A 22,352-nucleotide genomic window follows, 5' to 3' on the forward strand; every position below is an offset into this window, starting at 1 on the left:
TCCTAACTAACATGAGCGTTCATGTTAGTTAACGCTATGTATCTTAGCTATAAATAATCGAGTCTGGACCAGACAATCCAGTGATCAACAGCATGAGCATCGATCTGCGCAGTTGGGAACCGATGACATGTGTCAACCAAGTCAGCGAGCCTGACCACCCTCGTACGACAAGCATGGGTTACTGAAGTTCAAAATTCTAACCCGGGCCTTCATTGGTATTTTTCCAACCAAGTGTAAACGTGGAGAAAAAGGCTGGAGCAAAATATTAGGGTAGTGAGCACCTTGGTTTCAGGTGCAAGTGCGTGTGAACGCTGGGTATCAGGCATAATATAATAATAATAAATGCATATTTATAGTGCGCCTATTCCACATCCTGGGGCATGCTCAAAGCGCCATGTACAGATAATTTACACGAGAGCATTTACAGTCGAGATTGTAAGTAATAAACTGAGAACAGGTTTTAAGTCTGGACTTTAAAAATGTCAATTGTGTCAGAGCTTTTGATATGTGCCTGAATAACACGCGGTCTGCCTTTAGAATCCCCCACCAAATATGCGCAGTGAAATCAAACATATTTGTATCTTTTTGCTTCAGAACATTGTTCACTTCACGGCTGTCCCTATTCTTAACCACCATGACGTTGCAATATTGTTGTACAATACAAATGTGTTACACCGACTTGCTCGGTTGTGTTCCCATGACGACAGTGGTCAGACTGGCCTGACATTTGTAAGGCTTCAGTGCAGTGTTTGTTTACATCACAGAAATATACAAATTCATTTCATGGGGGGATTTTAGGGGACGCTCACGGTGAAATGCTCGCTCTTATTTTTCACATAGAATAGGAAAGCCACCATTTTGGTTTCTCTACGATTGATTTTAGCTATCCTAAGTTGGTCATGAGCAACTTAGACTTTGAATCTTAACTTTACGATTGACTTAGGTAAGATTGGTTAGTGGAACGGTATGCCGATCGTAACGTCACGCTAAGATTGGGATTTTATGGGTTTACGATTGGCGTAGGGCTAAGATCGGTTAGTGGAACGGCACCCCTGATCGAGCTTCATGAGTCCTACTCATGAGAACTTGTGTTAGTGACAAATAGGTGATTTTTCAAAACCCTGTCAGGAGTAGGCAATATACGAAAATATTTTTGCTGGACGTAAAACTTCATCATGTAAGTAATTTACCCATTGAGCTCCAAACATGCAAGTGTTTTAGACATGCTTATATCATGTTCATTCTTTTCAGTTCTACACCTAGATATACTATTCCCATGTATTATAAGTTAAATTATCTAATTTTGCAGTATATATTGCTAGCTTATATGTAATGTCAGCTCAGAGTGAGTGAGTTTAGTATTACGCCGCACTCAGCAATATTCCAGCTATATGGCGGTATTTATCCAATTATACCAGTTCATCTGTTTTATCACTTTATAACCATTAAAACAATTATTACATATACTTTACACTCATAGCTTTGTGTAATAATTTGTGTAATCAATTATTAAACCTCTTAGCCTTACAATGCATTGACACAAGTCACGTATAACATTTCTAAAAGAATCAGTTTCAATTTACAGATACGTATTGTGGATCTAGGGACTTGTTGGAGATTGACAAGAGGCTTGGCTTGGTAATCATTTATAGTTACACCCTACCATGCTCCTAATTTCATTAAAGGAAATCTTAAAACAATATTTTTTATTCATCAGCATTTAGTCAAAAACAAGTAAACACTAAATAGATACATAGAATAAATTTCTTTATCTTTGTGAAAAATATAATCACTCAAAATGTAACAGTGCGTGGATTCCAGTGTAATTATAAGTTGATATGTTTTTCAGTTCCAAGAAGAAGACCAGTTTTCTGGCCAGTCGCTTGTTTCAAGGAAACAAGGAATCCGTCTGGAATGGACGGCAGTTTCTCATCAGGTTAGTCGTCAAAGATACTTCACTTCATAGGTTTCACTTAACGACTTCAGTTTGATCTGTCCCTTTGTTATCCATCATATATCAATAATGAATATATTTAATTATTGTATATCAAATATGTAACTGTAACTGAAAGTGAATAAGTTGTGTTACACATTTTACAGTTTTTAAATTAAAGTAAAGGTCACATTAAAAAATAATATTTTTTGTTATTATATTGCTGTGAATGTTTCTTTAGAGGGTTGATAAAACTAAGAAATACCCACGATTTTTCATTCATGGGAAATGTTAGGTTTTGTATGCTTTTCTCAGTTGAGTTGGTCATTTCAATTTGAAATGAATAAGATCACGTATATAATCAGGTGTTACATTCAGTGTTTAAACATGATTCGTATCTATTTAAAATATGTATGTACCGTTTTACCTATTCTTAGATTTCAATTTGCGATTTGGTAGTAGATGTTACCTTGAATATGAGTACAGTAACAGTAATAAATATTACCACAATTTGCTTCAGAATACTGGATTGGCTACTATTTTCTGGTACCAATCAATCAAATAAGTGACATGTCCAATGGAAGATACAATATACATGTATACTACAGATCTTTCCTTTGTGATTGTGAAAAAAATCTTTTGGTTACATCTACAAATTAGTCGTTCTAATTTTATAATTTCATTGTGATCAGATATACCACTGTGCATGTTTTTGAATATGTATACATGTGTTACTTTGGCTGTTTTTGTAGTTTTACTAAGCATTGTATGTATTGTATTTGCAGGATGATGCAGAGTCTGTGTGGGACGATGAGCACGGCAACGATGTTGTGCCAGACATCAACCAGGACTCTTCATATTCACCCACAGATCTTAAGTAGAGCATACACCATCTGTTTGCGGTTGTGGACTGGTTCAAGCCTTGTTGTAATCAACTTGGTTATATTTCCCCTTTCTCTGTGTGGCAAAACAAATGTCTCAACTCAGGCTCTGATTCATATGTACCAGATCAGAGGATTGCTGTCAGCTCAGTATGAGTGCAATAGAAGCTTCATGGTTGTCAGCAAGTTGCCAAGTCTTTACTATGTGAGATTGTTAGTGTGTATATTGAGGCAGCTTCAAATGTACACTTCATGTATATGGGCCCATGACCTTTCATACAATAAACATTTGAATTTGAATTTAAAATCTGTTGAATAAATATCACAGCAAGTATGTTATGCCTGCACTAGTAGACATCATTTCATCATATGCATAAAATGTTGTAGGGTTTTGACATATTTGTATTTGCATATTCATACAGAAGTTGTGTTCTCCAATGCTGAAGATTCCCTCTTGATGTGGCTTCTCTCATACATACATACATACATACATACATACATACATACATACATACATACATACAGACATACATACATACATACATACATACATACATACATACATACATACATACATACATACATACATACATACATACATACATACATACATACATACATACATACATGAAAGTCGTAAATCTAAATTTGTAAATGTGTACATGAAATAAAAACAAACTTATATACCTACCTGTCTTATAAGGACAGTAAAATAACTAGTCTATCACAAATGTACACTAAAAACTGGCATGTAACCATAAACACTTTAACGGTACAGTATAAAAATGGGCTATAGATTGCCAACACCTGAAGGTTGATCAACATAATTTATGCATTATTAATGTGAACTTTCTAAATATCATTTGTTTATCAGCAAATTGTTGAATGTAAATAAACCTATCATGACTTTGTGTTTTATTCTGTTATTTGTCATCCTGACGGTTTTACCATTGTGCAATTGTATAAAATACCTCATTTGGTATGTGTGTTGCATGAAACACAACCTCTTTTCTGGAGGAGCGGGTAAGGGGCCGGCGCAACAGATTCAGTTTCATGGAAACCAGGTTATAAGCTGGGAACTAGGTTGGAAACAACAATAAAGTAAGCACCAGCAGGAGCCTTCATGGACGAGTGGGTAAAGTCCCGACATTGATACCATCCAGATACTGGTGCAAAATGTAGTTTCAGTTGTAATGGAAACTAGGTTATAACCTGAAAACTAGGTTGAAACCTACAACAAACTAAAGCATGTAAACCAGGTTGAAACCTACAACAAACTAAAACATGGAAACCAGGTTGAAACCTACAATAAACTAAAACATGGAAACCAGGTTGAAACCTACAATAAACTAAAACATGGAAACCAGGTTGAAACCTACAATAACCGAAAAAACGGAAACCAGGTTGAAACCTACAATAAACGAAAACACGGAAACCAGGATGAAACCTACAATAAACGAAAACACGGAAACCAGGTTGAAACCTACAATAAACGAAAAAACGGAAACCAGCTGGATCCGGCTTGGAGGAGTGGGTAATGAATCGCACTGGAAACCAGCCGGAAATGGTGCAAAATTCAGTTTCAGTTTTCATGGAAACCACAATGAAACTTTTGGAAACTACATGGAAACCCAACTGGAAATGGTGGTTTCCATGTCGTTTCTCCTCAGTTTCAGTGTTCCGGAAACCAACTTATTTTTGTAGTGGAGGTATCTCTACCAGCCGGGAGAACATGAAAGGGACACTCGGAAACGAGCCACCGACCCGACATGGTCGGTCAAAACTTACAACATAGATAAAATGTTCATCAAAGCCGACGAGCCGTACTTGTACTACTTGAAAGATGGACCAGGGAGAGGTTTCGTCAGAGAGGAATTATTGATCATACCAGACGGCACAATGTTACCCCCACAAGCAAAATATTTAACACTTACCTTGTCGAATAAACCCAATAGTATCCTGTAACCAGCTCATAGGCGTTTCACATTAAACTGTTTCCTCGAGGTCAACACGACATAGGGCGATCACAATAGCATCACGTGATCAGGAAAGTGTTGGTTCGCGGTCATAGTGACCAGGAAGTTAACTGGGGGTTCAAACCATGGTATATACAATAGCGGACAGAGATAAGGGCCTGACAAAAGCTTTTTTTCATAAATGAAGCTTTACAGAGTCTTTTATTGGAATTGATCTCGTACGGCTATTGTATATACTACTCAAAGCACAAAGTCACTCTGTTCGTTTGCCTGATTACTCTGGAGGGATATGATGTATAATATGCACAATTTGATTTTGACTGATAGCGTCAACCTTTCAAGTAGTGTCCACACTATTCCGTGACGACCAACACGTCAATTTGGGTGTAGTTCTTTACAGTACATCCCATGTTCTGATGTCGTTCTTAGATCCACCGATAGGTGTCGCATCGCGCAGGCAATAACCTTAAATATAACAAGACAAAAGATGCTAAAACTAGTCCATAATAAGCAATTTTTGAATCAGCGAAGGAAAGGTCCATCCGTATTTTAAGACCATCAAAATGGAGTGATATTTCCCAGTGAGTGAGTTTAGCTTTACGCCGCCTCTAGCAATACACACACACACACACACACACACACACACACACACACACACACACACACACACACACACACACACACACACACACACACACACACACACACACACACACACACACACACACACACACACACACACACACACACACACACACACACACACACACACACACACACACACACACACACCATTTTTTAGAAGAAATCCCAGCGAGTTATTTACATCCTTAAAAGTTGATAACTTGTACACTTGCTGTAAGTGGACCACAACTGGTTACAGGAATATATTTCAGTCACATCGCTATTCCTATCAGAACAAATCAAACCTTACATCTTTAATGAAAGACAACCTAACAATGTCTGATATGCAATGGTTTGTGTAGAAAACACACAGTACTCACGTCCGACTGATGAAGTCCAATAAGCGTCATCCGATTGCATCACAGGTAAGTCCTCACACCTGATAATCACAAACGTTATTGATGGTTATATTCGGTTATTCGTATGTCAGTGTCGTCAGCCCAAGTGCGGTGCATACAGCGTAAAGCAGGCATACTCAGGTAACTGCTGCAACTGCGTAGAAGCCGCCTAATTGTGCAACTGCCATCCTAAAAGCGGTATGTAGGTCATTGCGTCACCCAATGTATTGTCGCGTATTGACTGTCACCAAGACAAAAGCCTTCACGGTGGGCTGTTAACTGAACACCCATATATAGTAACGTTCCTGACAAGTGGATATCTATGTAGTTAGTGTGGGCTGGGTAAGACAGAAAGGCTAGGCCATAATTTAGGGCTAGGCCTAGGGTCAGACAATGAAGAACAGTTGGCCCTTTGGTAATGTCCGGGTCTGAGATCAAGGTATAGGAGTTAGGTATTTAGATATATCTGGGTCTAATGTCAGCTTTATGAAGGAGATTTAGGCATGGGTCGAGCGTCAGGATGAGGAGGAAAACACAAAGGGGAGGCCAAAAGACATATGACACAGGTGGGCTGCCAAAAGACACATTACACAGGTCGGCTGCCAACAGATACGTGACACAGGTGGGTGGCCAACAGGCACATGACACAGGTCGGTGGATAACAGACACATGACACAGGTTCGTAGCCAACAGACACATGACACAGGTCGGTGGCCAACAGACACATGACACAGGTGGGTGGCCAACAGACACATGACACAGGTCCGTAGCCAACAGACACATGACACAAGTCGGTGGCGAACAGACATATGACACAGGTTCGTAGCCAACAGACACATGACACAGGTTCGTAGCCAACAGACACATGACACAGGTCGGTGGATAACAGACACATGACACAGGTCGGTGGCCAACAGACACATGACACAGGTCGTGACCAACAGACACATAATACAGGTGGGTGACCAACAGACACATGACACAGGTCGGCGGCCAACAGACACATGACACAGGTCGGTGGATAACTGACAAATGACACAGGTTGGCGACCAAAGACACATGACACAGGTCGGCGGTCAGCAGACACATGACACAGGTTGGTGGAAAACAGACACATGACACATATCGGCAGTCAAGAGACACATGACATAGGTGGGTGGCCAACAGACACATGTCTGTGGAAGACAGATACATGATTCAGGTCGGCGGCCAACAGACACATGACATAGGTGGGTGACCAACAGACATATGACACAGGTGGATGGACAACAGACACTAGACACAGGTCGGCTGCCAACAGACACATGACACAGGTCGGTAGCCAACAGACACATGACACAGGTCGGTAGCCAACATATACACATGACACGGGTCGGTGGAAAACATATACATGACACAGTTCAGTGGAAAACAGACACATGACAAAGGTGGGCGGCCAACAGACACATGACATAGGTGGGTGGCCAACTGACACATGACACATGTCGATGGAAAACAGACACATGACACTTTATCTCCTATCACAGCCTCTGCCAAGGTGAGAAATCTTGAAGTTAAGCAACGTCGAGCTCGCACAGTCCTTGGATGGGTGACCGTGTTTGGCAGCTTGACTCCTGAGAGTCTCTAGGACTTCAGTCCTGCCCAACAACGAAGCACATGTGATACATGTGGTCTCATCTTAGGCAAGTGAGTTTGTTCAACAATTGCCTCTGTTCACCCAGCAGAAAATGGGTACCCGGTTGGATAAAGTCATGTGACTATAGCCTTCTTGCGCCTAACCGGCAGCTTGGGTTATGCGGGGTAATAAGAATCAGATTCTGATTAAGCGCCGCGGGCGATCACTTGGTGGACTGTGCGCTACAGAAGATGATATTTTTATGTTTTACAGATTAAGATGAAAATGCAGCAGAGAGGGTTCGGATGATCCTGGCACTGTCAGGCTGGTAAGGCTCATCATTAGCTCAGGGCCCTTGCCCCCTCTAAACGCAGCCCAGACTGCGAATGGGAGTTCTCCCAGGAAACACTGTCTAGTCGAACCCACCAAGAACTTTGCGGAGAATATGAAGGCTCCCCCAACACTGCAGCCTTCTGCATTACCCAGAGTGTCAGAAGGGCTGTGCTCCCTGTGGAGAACCCAGGCACTCTCCTGATATGCGCCAAAGGATCAGGATGTACCAAACCAAGGGCACCGAGAACAACGGGGAGTCTGACGATAGTGTACTTGGGATGCAAGCGAGACATTTCAAAGGCGAGGTCCGCATACTTAGTATACGTTTCCTCAATCTTGCCAATCACATTGGTGTCAAAAGGAACAGAAAATTCAATGATATAAATAAATTCATTGGCTTTATCAAAAAGGACAAGATCAGGTTTGTATATGTTCATCTGCCAACTTTCACTTGAGACAGATCGCCAAGCTTCGACCATACCTGACAAGATCTGCAGTTGAGAAATTAGGTCTGTCCCATATAACATCTAGAATGGATTACTGCAACAGCCTGTTATTCAACATCCCCAAAGAACAAATACATCGCTTGCAGTTGATTCAGAATGCGAACAGTGCGAACGATCTCCGTGTTCACAAGTACGATCACATCTCCCATCACTTAAAGAATCTTCATTGGCTCCAGTTTCATCACGGATTCACTTTTACGTTGATTACACCTCCAAGAATTTTACGTTGATTATCACACGTTGATTCGAACTCAAAGCCATTTACATCAAACCAAACCAAAACACATAATAATGCTAATTTTGATGATGGGATTAAACCAAAAATTAAAACACATAATAATACCGAGTGAAGTTCCTAGGAGTTTGACCATGTAAAAGTGATAATAACAGTTCAGTCTTAATAGAGTAGTTTAATATCGTTGTTAGGTTTTATTTATTAGTAGATGGGTTTGTTTCTTGAATGTAATTGTGGACTGATGTTGCTATGTTATTAGTTTCAGTATCATTCAATAGGCTATCACTGTATAGAATAGTTTTCATATCAAATCCTTTGATGTAGAAAAAATTGTTATGTCTTAAATGATTAAAACTAGGGCACAAAAATATAATGTAATGGATCCTCTGTGGAATGGCCACAAGGACAGGAGGATATTTCAGTCCATCCGCTTATGATGCACTCCTCCACTAAACGGGGTCTTCTCATTTAGCCACCTACTGTTCTAGGTTGGAAAACCACTGACAATAGATGTCTCTGAAATTTTGATCCCTTTGAATTAAGATCCCCCAATAGTATTCAACATCAAGCATCACATAACGTATACAATATTATTACCTACGAGGGCGAAAATATCGGTGTTCATATGTTTCATACGATGCCCTAGGGCAAAATATCATGGTCATGGTATCATATCATTTGTCATGGTGACGTGACGTCATGAACAATGCTATGACGTCGCGTTTCTTCTATGACATGCGGCGACGGCGGCCAGCCAGCCTATGTTTGAAAGTAGATTTGGGGTTATTTTCCTCAATTTGACGGTTTCGCTAATAAACAGAATTTATCATCTAATTTAGGGTGTTATCGGTACAATAAAGCAATCTGATAAACTTGGTATCCAAATCTGATAACTATGCAAATTAGGTCAATCCACGAACTACTTTCACAAAACTCCATACACGCCATGCGAATCCTAAAACGTTAATATTTCATTGATGACGTCGTCGCGAGTTTACATTGTTTGTAAACAAACATGGCTGCCCCCATTCTCAAAATTGGTGATTCTGTAAGAATTGATGACCGAGGTTCTGGAGTCGTTACTGCAGTAATTGACTTTGGAAAACATGAAACGGAGAACTTCGTTCAAATTGAAGGTACGGATTATGAGGTACGACTGAAAGGCAATCGTCTAAGAAAGGTACCAACCAAGGATTTCGATCTATCGATCACAATACTGACGACGAATCCGTTCCGTAAGGTATCAGAAACTGATATTGATGAGGTGATTACCCGCAGTGAAAACAGAAACACTGCCAGGAAAACCCTGCCCGATTTTGTTGTTCTTTTTAGACAGAAAGATATTAGGTGAGGTGAAATTGGGTTTTACGTCGTGCTTCAGAATATTTCGCTTATATGACAACGTGCATGCGTGTGTATGTGTATGTGCGACTGCTTGTACTAGCCCAGACTTAAGCTGGTTTTATAGTGCTAGCCAACTGTGATACCATGCCCAGTGAAGCATGAATAGGACCAACAAGTACCATATTTTAACGTCTTTTGGTATGACGCGGGCGGGGATCGAACCCGCGACCTTCCGCTCTCCGGGCGGACGCTCTAACCACTACACCACGGAGGCGGTCAGAAAGATATTATTTGAAGCATGAGTTATGTTTGCACTGTATTAGCAACTAGTCACAACCATATGCCGCCGTCATGAACGACCTTCACCTTGCTGTACCGCTAAGTATTCTCTTCATATAAATTCACGTACGATTTGCTTCTATTTTTAGAGTAATTTTAAGAATGACATTATATGATAAAGAGATTATTAACCTCGTGTGTTTCCGTATCATTAATATCATATATTAGGAATAAAAATTATGTATTATGCTCGTCAAAGGCTCGCATAATACTATTTTTATTCCTAATATATGATATTAATGATACGCAAACACACTCGGTTAATAATCTCTATATCATATTCGTGCCCATATCATAATATGTTTACGACACTCGTGTCTAAATATCGGTATATCCCTCGCTCTTGCTTGGGAAATACCAACATTTAGGCACTCGTGTCGTAAACATAGTATGACATGGGCACGAATATGATATCCTCTATGTAATCAACATTAAGTATCACTTGGACATATATAGTATTAAATACTCTTATGATCAGGTTTATTAGTTTATTTATCAGCACATATAAAATATACAATAATACATGCAAATATGTGCACAATTCAATAGCAAGTTAAATGGGAAACGGCGATACAATGCACATTTGTGTTTCCTGCCGCAAGTTGTTCGTTAAGATCTACTATTCAAATGGAGATATTGATCTTCTTGCGTGGTGGATTTCTATTATTTACAGACCGTCGCCATATAGCTGGAATATTGCGGAGTGTGGCGTGAAACTAAACTCACTCACTCACTCTTTTCCCTATCTAGAGAAATTGATTATTTACAGAAGATCAGTGTATTTATAGATGCTGTGCTGACGGGTATGAAGCAATTAAATAGTCTGCATTTTTTTATATAATAAGTACTTACTGTTCAAAATTGAAATATTGATTACATTCGTTTTCTAAAATATTATTAGGATGTAGTATTGGTTAATTTGTCAAAACTCACAAAGCTCTTGTTTAAGTTAGTCAATAGCCCAACTCGCACTAGAATACCATAGCCAATAACATGCTTGTCCAACACTGCACAAAACTATTTTAGCAAACTCAGCAGAAAAAGAATGCAACAAAATGCACCAAGGGATCTTCGCAATGAACAGAAAAGTTTTGAATTTAACGTGCAAAACGTACGATTTTGAGTTGTGTGGTGTAGTAGTTGGGTAGCAACATTTGCTTATGTTTCACCGCAGTACGGGAATTTAGAATTGAAACGATGTGTTAAACCAAGTTTATTAGAAATAGAAGTTGACGTAATCCACAACTGGTGGGTAAAGTTGTTGAAATAGTAAATAATGTAGTTTTTAGAGCTGCATTAAAGGTTTAAAGTTGTTTTTTCAGAATGTTATGATTTGATTTATTTTTGTTTGTTTTTTAACGCCACGCTTAGCAATATTCCAGTTATATTGTGGCAGTGTGTAAATAATAGACCGGACAATCCAGTGATCAATAACATGAGCATCGATCTACGCATGGGATGCGATGTCATGTGTCGACCAAGTCAGAGAGCCTGACCACCCGATCCAGATAGTCGCCTCTCAGGACAAGCATGGGTTGCTGAAGACTAATTGTAACCCGGATGTTCATGGGTAATGTGTTTTTATTTCTGGGGGCTATCTCACTTCACACGTATGTTAACGTTCGCTGTTACTGTAACAGCACTTACAGTTTGTTCGAGTACTGATCGTCTGCAATAATTGTCATCTCCTCACTTTATGCCCAATCTCATCTTAGCAAACAAAGGTAGGTCTGAAACGGTGAAGGGTGAAAACAATGATAGAAGCTGGTGGACAATTCTGGACATGCTTGTCTCAGGACATTGTTTGGTATGTGGCAATTAATATCTGATTTGACAAACCACAATAGCGTTACATGTTTGGATGGGGCTTGTCATTAACGAAACCCATCTGATAATTGGAGTATGTTGTTCTTCTATGAACTTGGTTGGCTCAGAGATTTCTTGTCTAAACATTCACTGTAATGAAAACCAGCATCCTTCGCTGCATTGTAACCATTTGACTTTCACTCGATATAAGTCTAGGGGGCGGTTGGGTAGCCCAGTGGTTAAAGCGTCCGCTCGTCACGCCGAAGACCCGGGTTCGAAACCCCACATGGGTACAATATGAGAAGCCCATTTTCTGGTGTCCCCCGCCGTGATGTTGCTGGAATATTGCTAAAAGCGGCGTAATACCAAACTCAGTCAGTCAGTCGATATAAGTCTAGGGCTGTACTCTTTTGAGTAAAATGATACACAGACTCAGAAATACAATCACGAGGTTTAATCCTTCATAATAACATTTCGCATTCATAAAACAGGATTAATATTATGCAATATTCTATAGAAATGTAAACAAAATATAGAAATAAATAATAGTGTATACACAATTACCTAGATCTACCAGATACGTGACATTAGGTTGTTCATGCTACACGGGGTTTATAAAAGCCTCAACGAAAACAATCGCAGGATTGTACAGTTTTGGATATCAATGCAGTTCTGAGGAAACAGGACAAATAGGCTCATGATTATGTCGTGTGTTTGATTACCTAATGAAGTCAGCTGTCAAGCAGAAAACCACTCGGGAGGGACACATAAAACTGCATTCTCAGGGACGGTGGGGTAGTCTAGTGGCTAAAGTTCCCGCCCGTCACGCCAAAAGCACAGGTTCTATTCCCCACATGCATACAACGTGTGAAGCCTACTTCTGATGTCCCCCGCCGTGATATTGCTGGAATATTGCTAAAAGCGGCGTAAAATCCAACTCACCCACTTCTAGGCCAACACACCGAGATGTGCCTTTCTTCCTGATACAATATTAACTAAAGTAGATTGTGATAGTAACATTTCACCCTCCATCAACGTCAGTTTAAAAGCAATCTTATATATCCAGTCTTAATATAGACACATCGTACACCATAGTTACCAGGACGTCGAGAACTATGACTACATTTCTCTGAGCGCCTACAACTATATCAATCTACCTCACAACTAGAAGGGTATGTGATTATTATGTGTACGTTGAAGCCTCTCTTCGTCTCACCTATCATACGACTCAGTTCGTCAACACTCGCATCTTTCCGTTATCGTCATTCGGCTGGTCTCGGAATGGCAAGAGCTGGCAGCGAATGTCCAGCGTGTTGTACGACGAAGGGAGGTAACTCTAAGCACACTACTGCACGGCAATACATACTCTGTTTTTTTAGCAGAGATTTGGTATGGTATTTCATCCTGATCAGACATAATTTTTCCCTTTTAATTTCCGATTTTGTAAATTTGTGAGGTAATATTTATGACCGAACAGATAATGTATTTTCCTGGCCCTCATTTTTTACTTTTTGTCCAACAAATCGAATCGATCTCATGAATATAACATCAACGATGAAAACAAAAGTTACAGTTATGCAACTTAATGAAGGTTAATTGCTCTTTTTCTTTCCTTTGATTCACGTACACTATTGCTAAATCCTGAGAATAACGTGAAACACAAACTGCAAACTGCTGAACTGTAGGAAACATACAAAAACCTCCATTAAAGACAATCCCGACATGAAGGGATTCAATTGTAATTATACCATGCATGCTATTTCAGAAACTTCGTACATATACAGTCACCTTTTCTGGATTTCAGTAGATATCAGCACCTTGGGAAATACAACCAAAACATTTACACATTTCTCTTTCTCTTTCTCCCCCCCCCCCTCTCCAAATAATAATAATAAAAAAATAAAAACATATAAATAGAAAAAATATATATGAATAATAATAGATAATAAAATAGTAATTAAAAAATAAATACAATAAAATAACTAATAAATGAATTAATTAGTTAACAAAATTTAATAGAAAAAAAAGAAACAAACCAAATCACACAAAACAAAACAAAAACGAAACAAAATATTTTCAAATCCTTGTAACCAAGCAGGACAACTTTGTCCATTGGTCCACTGTGCTGCATCGCATGTCGCTCATAATACCAACCCCCCGTTTGTATAGCCAATGTATTATGGCTTGACTGTAGTTGATATCTCCGCGATCGGTACTTGTAGTAAACTGACACACGTACAATGTTTGCGAGTGGTAAGTCACAATCAAAAATATTAAAATAATATTTACGTTGTTTTTAGGAGTGTATGTTCTTTTGTGCGTCAGCTTCCTTTAATACAAAATTGTTTTACACTCACTACTGTGGGTAAACGAGAAACATCAACCCAGCAACCAACACAACAACCACGGCTTCTAATGGAGACAAACAAATGTTTCCTTGTTTTCACTTGCACCATTTGAACATTTTTGTCCTAAACACCCTCACTTTCCTCCTGTGATAGAACACGAGGAGGAGGACGATGAGGGCCACCATCAACAGCAGGCTGATGACGATCAGGGCGATCAGACCTCCACTCAACCCCCTTCGCTCATCTGGAACAGAACACACAATATCTTTTACATGAGCCTGGGAATCGCAAGTCAAGCCAGACAATTAACACAACCTTCACTGGTTATATGTTCCAAACAATTTTCACATAATGCTGCTATTTCAGGGACATCCAAGCAGGACATATGGCGATTTCTTTTCATTTGACAATGCCGTATTTTGAGATAGAAGTTAAACAGACTACGATAAAACACCTGGGACTTACTTTCTGCAAACTCCAATCTTCGTATATTTCTGATTGTCTTACCTGACTGCTGGTCGAACCTCATACATGACATGCCAAAATGAACCCAATGCATGGTGTGCGCACAATAACTCTCAAACATGGCATGCCAAAATGAACCCAATGCATGGTATGCACACAATAACTCTCAAACATGGCATGCCAAAATGAACCCAATGCATGGTATGCGCTCAATAAACCTCAAACATGGCATGCCCAAAAATGAACCCAATGTATGGTATGCATGTGAGTCATATCACGGTATCTCAGGGGATTTGGATGAAACACGCCGCTGAAGTGGCCGCTTGAATGAAACAAAACCTAGCACCGACAGGTGCCAACAAACCTGGTATTATAATGTGCGTATAATGCTTGTCGTAAGAGACGACTAACGGGATCTGGTGGTCAGGCTTGCTGACTTGGTTGACATATGTCGTTGTATCCCAATTTCGTAGATCGATGCTCATGTTGTTGATCACTGGATTGCCTAGTCCAATCTCGATTATTTACAGACCGCGGCCATATGGCTGGAATATTGCTGTATGCGGCGTTAAACAACCAACCAACTAAGATTGTACAGTTAGTCGACACATAGCTTTGACAAGTGAACAACTGAGCGATATGTTAGGGTTAAAGAAATTTTGACTCCAGTGAACTCGGAGTTGGAGAGCATGGTTAACTTTGACATAATCTTGAGTTTTAATTAAGGTGCAGATTAAGTGAGGGGATAAGAAGGTGGGGTGAGAGGGAGGTAGGCTTTGTAGTTGTAATGTGATGTAGTGCTTCGTTTTATTATCACATCACATCGCATCGCATCGCATCGCATCGTATCAGATCATATCAGATCATATCATATCATATCATATCATATCATATCATATCATATCATATCATATTGCAGTTTATTTTACAAATACAACAATCAACCCAGTTATCTCAGAACACGTTTGCAATGCATTGTGTATTCCTTCTTTAGCAATGTTTCCAAGGTTCTACCGATGATTAGTGTAATTCCTAAGTTCGCCCACATTATAATACCAGGTTTGTTGGCACCTGTCTGTGCTCGGTTTTGTTTCATTCAAGCGTCCACTTCAGACGCGTGTTTCATCCAAATCCCCTGAGATACCGTGATATGACTCGGACTGAAACGTTGTTCGAAGCAGGATAGTAAGTTCATTAGTTTACAATGTCTGCAGTGTGTGAAGATCAGTGCCCGCATAACATGTGTGAGGTTTTGAGCATACCATACATTGGGTTCATTTTCTGAGTCAGTGCGTTTAGTTTTATGCCGCACTCAGCAATATTCGTATTTGGGCTACGACGACGTGTGTCAGCCAAGTCAGCGAGCCTGAGCCCCCGATCCCGTTTGTCGCCTCTTACGACAAGCATTGGTTGCTGAAGACCAATTCCAACCCAGATCTTCACGGTTAGATAAATGGTACACATTCCGGGCATATTATGGTGTGACGCAGCCTACAGAGTACTTACTATCGAGTGGAAGTTGAAAGGCTGTGTAGTCTCCGCACACTGGGTATCCATAAGGTTTGGCGGGGAGTTTTGATGTTGATTCGTCCAGTAGCACGGCTAGACCATTTGTGTTGTAAATATCTACCATAGACTGAAGGTACCACAGACCCAGATTATCGGCCTTGAACCTCAACACGACATATCCACCAGATGGCACTACAACTGTGTCCTTCAGAGGAGGGATCCGAGGATTGACTTCCGAAGCTTGCCAGTTCTGCCCAGGTCTCCACCTTGCCCTATTGCAGTAGACGTCCACACACTCAACATCTTGATTGTCATTCAACACTTCACCAGAGTAATCCTGGTACTCCGGGAAACCTTGATGTGCAACATAGAAGGAATGGCCATGGAGATGAACTGGCTGTGAACCCCCCTTCCCCGAGCCTTTGTTCAGCAGGATCATCTCCACGATGTCCCCTTCGTTGATGTAGACAGTATGCATGCAGTAACAGGGGGTTTGGTCGACACTGCAAGGGTCATTACACTCAATTTCCACCTGAGTCCGCTGGGTCAGTGCTGAGACTTTGGGTCGGAGAAACCGAATTCCGTTGACCGATCCAGGGTTACTGTCTCTTCCAGGAAAAGCAAAGTTGAGAAAGAGCCTTTTAGGGTACCTTTCGGTGATAATTTCATCTCTGTTTGGATCAATGGCATATCCGTTAACATCATTTAATGTAATGCATGTCAAGTTCGGCATTCTGGAGAAATATTTGAATGGGCAGTTGAATACTCTACAGGTAAAATTTCCCCTGGGATTACAGGGGTGGTCTGGTATGCTTAGCGATCTGTTTACATTCTCGTCATCGTATTGTAAAATGGCTTCGGCGATATGACGAACGGGTAGATTGACTTCAAGGGTGTCGGCAGTTATCATGTATTCAGTCACATTGAAAGGATTCGAAGCATACAGTAAAAAGTCAATTCGTTCGCCGGGCTGGATTACGAACGAGTCCACTTCAATTCGCTGCAGGTCTTGTCCGTCTGTTGTAATGATGGTTAGGCTGTGACCTGGGATATACACTCTGAACGCGTAGATGGTGGCAGCGTTGATGACTCTAAACCTGTAGGTGTCCCCTTCCTTGACCACAAACCTGGTTAGAGGAGCACCATTATGTCGACCCGTTATCGGATCGTAGTACCTGCCCCGTCCATTGATCAATCCACTGTGGAATTCAAAATTACCAAATTTGGTGTTATCCGATGATCGCGTTTGTTCATATTTAGAACAGTTGGTGGTTGAGGTACAAGAATATGCTGAAGTGACACTCTTCAGATACACCGTTTCAGGATCCAGATCATGATTCCAGTCTTGTAGAAGCATGATGTGCTCAGGCATATCGACTTCTTTTCTGCTCTTTACAATGAGTGGCCCGTACAAACCCAGCCCTGTCTGTCCTGCAATCTGAGAGTGGTAATAGTGTGTTCCTGCCGGATTTGCCTTGAATTTATACTTAAATGTCACACCCGGAAGTATGGGGCATTGGGTGACAAAGGGTACCCCGTCCATCCATGGAGTATTTTTCTGATGGATGCCATGGAAATGAACGGAGACAGTGTCAGCGTGGAGTCTATTAGTGAAGAACACTTCAACCACCTGTCCTTCATAAACAACGATAGGAGGGCCTGGGAAGTGTTCTTTTAACGCTGAATCAGCCATTTGGTCGTGGATGCTGATTACAAATCTAGCCTGCTCGCCATCTGTTGTGATAATTCGTCTGGCCACCGTGTCGTTAATGCGCCAGGCCGTAGTGTCGTTTAAGGGCAGGCCCGTCGTGGCGTTGTAATACGTTATGTCATCGTAGTAATAGAGACTCCCATTCCTCGGGACAACTCGTTCGTCCCCATGCATCATAGTAAGGCAAGGATCAATTGAAAACACGAAGCGACATACCGTGCAGCTGGGTGTGCACTCACGCGAGCACACAGTGTTGGCGTGCAGGAGATGAATTGATGTCCCGACAATCAGACCCAAGAGCAAACAGGCGAAGCTTTTCATGGTGTGTCAAGGTGCCCGTCGTCGCCTGGTGAAGAAACACGGTGACACATTAATACTCAAACCTGTCCGCGCCCTGTTATGTTGAGATGCATGACAGGACAAATGCAACTGCAGAGCTGTCGTGGTTTGATCCTGACATTATGACCTATACTTGTTCCTGTTGTTGATGTGGTATATTACCTGTGAGTCTACGCTTTCTATTACTGTGTCTCAGCTACTACTTTCTGACAACAACTTATAGTTTTCATAATCACAAAATTATGTGTGCATGGACCCTTGGGTTTTACTGTTACAGGTTCAATTGATAAAGTTGACAGTACCTCTACTACTGCTATTACTACCACCATTGTCACTACTACCACGACATCACCACCACGACTACCACTACATGATCGTCACCACTTTCATAACGACTACAGCAATATCACCGTCGTCACTACGACTACCGCTATCTATCTATCCTATCTATCGCCGTCACCGCTACCACTATATCGCCGTCACCAATACCACTACCCCTACATTACCGTCATCACTACCACTACCCTACATCACCGTCACCACTACCACTACATCACCGTCATCACTACCAATACCACTACATTACCGTCAACACTACCACTACCACAACATTACCGTCATCACTACCACCACCCCTACATCACCACTACCACTACATTACCGTCATCACTACCACTACATTACCGTCATCACTACCACTACATCACCGTCATCACTACCACTACCACAACATTACCGTTATCACTACCACTACCCTACATCACCGTCAACACTACCACTAGATCACCGTCAACACTACCACTACCACAACATTACCGTCATCACTACCACTACCCTACATCACCGTCACCACTACCACTAGATCACCTTCATCACTACCACTACCAGTACATCACCGTCAACACTACCACTAATACAACATTACCGTCATCACTAACACTACCCCTTCATCACCGTCACCACTACCACTACATAACCGTCATCATTACCACTACCACTACATCACCGTCATCACTACCACTACCACTACATCACCGCCATCACTACCACTACAACACTGTCATCACTACCAATACCACTACATTACCGTCACCACTACCACTACATCACCGTCAACACTACCACTACCACAACATTACCGTCATCACTACCACTACATCACAGTCATCACTACCACTACCACTACATCACCGTCAACACTACCACTACCACAACATTATCGTCACCACTACCACTACACCACCGTCAACACTACCACAGGATCACCGTCATCACTACCACTACATCACCGTCATCACTACTACTACAACTCCGTCATCACTACCACTACCACTACATTACCGTCATCACTACCACTACCACTACATCACCGTCATCACTACCACTACAACACCGTCATCACTACCACTACCACTACATCACCGTCAACACTACCACTACATCATAGTCAACACTACGACTACATCAGCACTACACTATACCACGAGTTCGGGCCACATTGAATGAGACACCGGGATCTAATACTGCCTAATACAACTACCACCATTACTTCCTTTACTCCAGTCCTAGTGCTTCTGAGACTTAAACCTCAACCTGTTTCAGATTACAACATTCATATCATATATCATGTATATCATATTCAACCTCCTTTCGTTTATTAAACAGTCAATAAACAAAATTCGTTCGGGGAAGACATGTTGCAGCAATGAACGCGAATCAGTTGAACTCACCAAATTTATGATGAAGATATTGCTGAAATGTTTCAAACACAGAACATAAATAGTCAAGTTACCTTACGCCATATTGCTTTCCGTGCAGGTGAATACTCCCTCGCTTGTCAGGGCGGTTTGACTGGTTATTCAGAGAAGCGCTAGCCGCACTCCTCGTGACAAACTATAGCTACCTCCATGCATAATTCACGTTTCAGTCTTTCTATGCTGTCTTTCACCGACTTTGGGATCCGGGCTGTGTTGACGGGCTTCACAAGTCCTGGTTGATCGCGCTCGGGTCCGGATTGTCGGCGTATGAACGACTTTTGATGAGCGTTTTTATTCACGCCATTATATGTTATTATAAAGCTGATCTCTCGAGTACAATTCGCGTCGTAAAGCGTAGGAAATCAGTCCATAAATCTGGATTTATTTTGTTCAATTCTGACATTGATGATTATAGGTATTATGAACACAGAACGCGTCAATTGTATTTGATGTTTTAACGAATGTATAAGATTGCCAGGCTGTACTAACATTGCACGACCAGGGTTAGAATTGGTCTTCAACAACCCACGCTTGTCGTAAGAGGTGACTAACGGGATCGGGTGGTCAGGCTCGCTGGCCTAGTTGACACATGTCATCGGTTCCCAATTGCGCAAATCGATGCTCACGCTGTTGATCACTGGATTGTCTGGTCCAGACTCGATTATTTACAGACCGTCGCCATAAAGCTGGCATAATGCTGAGTGCGGTGTAAAACTAAACTCACTCACTCACTCACCAACATTGCACGACCCGGGTTAGAATTGGTCTTCAACAACCCATGCTTGTCGTAAGAGGCGACTAACGGGATCGGGTGGTCAGGCTCGCTGACTTGGTTAACACATTTCATCAGTTCCCAATTCCGCAGATCGATGCTCATGCTGTTGATCATTGGATTGTCTGGTCCAGACTCGATTATTTACAGACCGCGGCCATATAGCTGGAATATTGCTGAGTGCGGCGTAAGACTAAACTCACTCACTAACCGATTTCGGGAAATTAGATAAAGTTAGTCGACATAGTCTGAAATGTCGGTCAGCTGTAGGATAAAAATGGGTGTGAAACTATACCAGACATGTATGCCTCTCCAAGAGTCCAAACAGATAAGAAGGCGTTAGGGATCTTGGTGCAACAGTCCGGGACTTGTCCAACGCAATGCGATCGTTCTTGTTGTTACTTTGTCTGGCCTCTAACAGCCTGTAAGTAACTCTTGTTACTGCTTGGTGTTGCTAAAACACTTCCTTTATAACGATAAATCATTATATCTGAACGACTGGCCATTTATGACCTGTTTGGCCAAATTACTGTGAAAACTAAGATTTGCGGAAAACTTTGAAAAAGGTTCGGGAAAGTTATTGCAGTTCAGCCAAATGCAAAAGGTTGAATGGCAAAGTACAGTTAAGTCTGTGATCCAAGATAGATAGTTCACCATTTCTTTCCATATGTTTCAACAGGGAAAAAAGGAATTGCAAATATGACGGTATCCTTGCCGCTCATACCTCCATATGTTGGTTGCCTGTTCGCACACTTAAATCTCGTTAATCCTGATCGAACAATTTCCAGTGGAACCGTCGCAATGGGTATAAAGTGATTCCCCACTGTATTCAGATTCAACTTGGGTTACATTATTTTCTTGGACTCCCGAACTAACGGAACTCATTATGTGAATGTTGTTACAAATATGTTCAGATTATCATGATCTACACTTGGGTCAGTGATGACGAATGTTTCGGGGTTTTATGCAGATCGGTTGTAACGGTAAACATTCGCTATGCATGCACATACTATCATAAATGTCAACATTTATGCTATCCCGATAGGATAATTTGATATCACTCTTTATTTGCCAACACCGAAAATATATGGAAACAGTTCTGTATTCTGTAGTTGGGTATGCAACAATACCACTTCATACAAAGACCAGGGTGGGCAGCGGTTTCAGTTTGCAGGGATCCCATACGTCTTGTACAGGTTAAATATATGTTGGGTCCAGATTCTTGTATGGTAAATCCTTTCTCTGACGAATTTGTATGGTAAATCACCTTTTCATGTTTAAAGTCCGTGGTAATGTACGCTCCACAGCATTTACATGCATTTCTTCCAAACATAAAATAATTTTCTTGTGAACGCATACTACATTTACATATGCACATATATGTGTCCATTTACATGAGTATATTTGAAGCATGTGAACAGCACAACGGGCGAAACTGCGCTCAACGAAGTAAAACATATG

At 41.1% G+C, this 22,352-nt stretch overlaps 2 protein-coding genes across 4 annotated transcripts in view; both read right to left on the bottom strand.

Annotated features, from left to right (window-relative positions):
• LOC124278815 overlaps positions 1–6,098 on the bottom strand; it is a 45,591-nt gene extending 39,493 nt beyond the window's left edge. Inside the window, exon 1 of the mRNA XM_046714589.1 lies at positions 5,795–6,098. The gene's annotated coding sequence lies outside the window, so the exon portion shown is untranslated. The remainder of the gene's footprint in view (positions 1–5,794) is intronic.
• A 6,331-nt stretch (positions 6,099–12,429) lies between these two features.
• Positions 12,430–20,285, bottom strand: LOC124278841 (L-ascorbate oxidase-like). 3 transcript variants are annotated; one of them, XM_046714636.1, is made up of 3 exons: positions 20,160–20,285; positions 16,310–18,369; positions 12,430–14,582 (listed from the first exon to the last, which is right to left on the bottom strand). In XM_046714636.1, the coding sequence occupies exons 2-3, from the start codon at positions 18,342–18,344 to the stop codon at positions 14,434–14,436; spliced, it is 2,184 nt and encodes a 727-aa protein (XP_046570592.1). In that variant the 5' UTR covers positions 18,345–18,369; positions 20,160–20,285; the 3' UTR covers positions 12,430–14,433. The 3 variants fall into 3 exon arrangements, with proteins under 3 accessions (XP_046570592.1, XP_046570576.1, XP_046570584.1); XM_046714620.1 differs by having other exon boundaries at positions 20,155–20,285; XM_046714628.1 differs by having other exon boundaries at positions 20,093–20,285.
• Positions 20,286–22,352: the final 2,067 nt, after the last annotated feature.

The sequence above is a fragment of the Haliotis rubra genome, unplaced genomic scaffold (assembly GCF_003918875.1).
Source record: "Haliotis rubra isolate DU_JTF1 unplaced genomic scaffold, ASM391887v1 Scf1064, whole genome shotgun sequence".
Lineage (NCBI taxonomy): Eukaryota > Metazoa > Mollusca > Gastropoda > Lepetellida > Haliotidae > Haliotis > Haliotis rubra.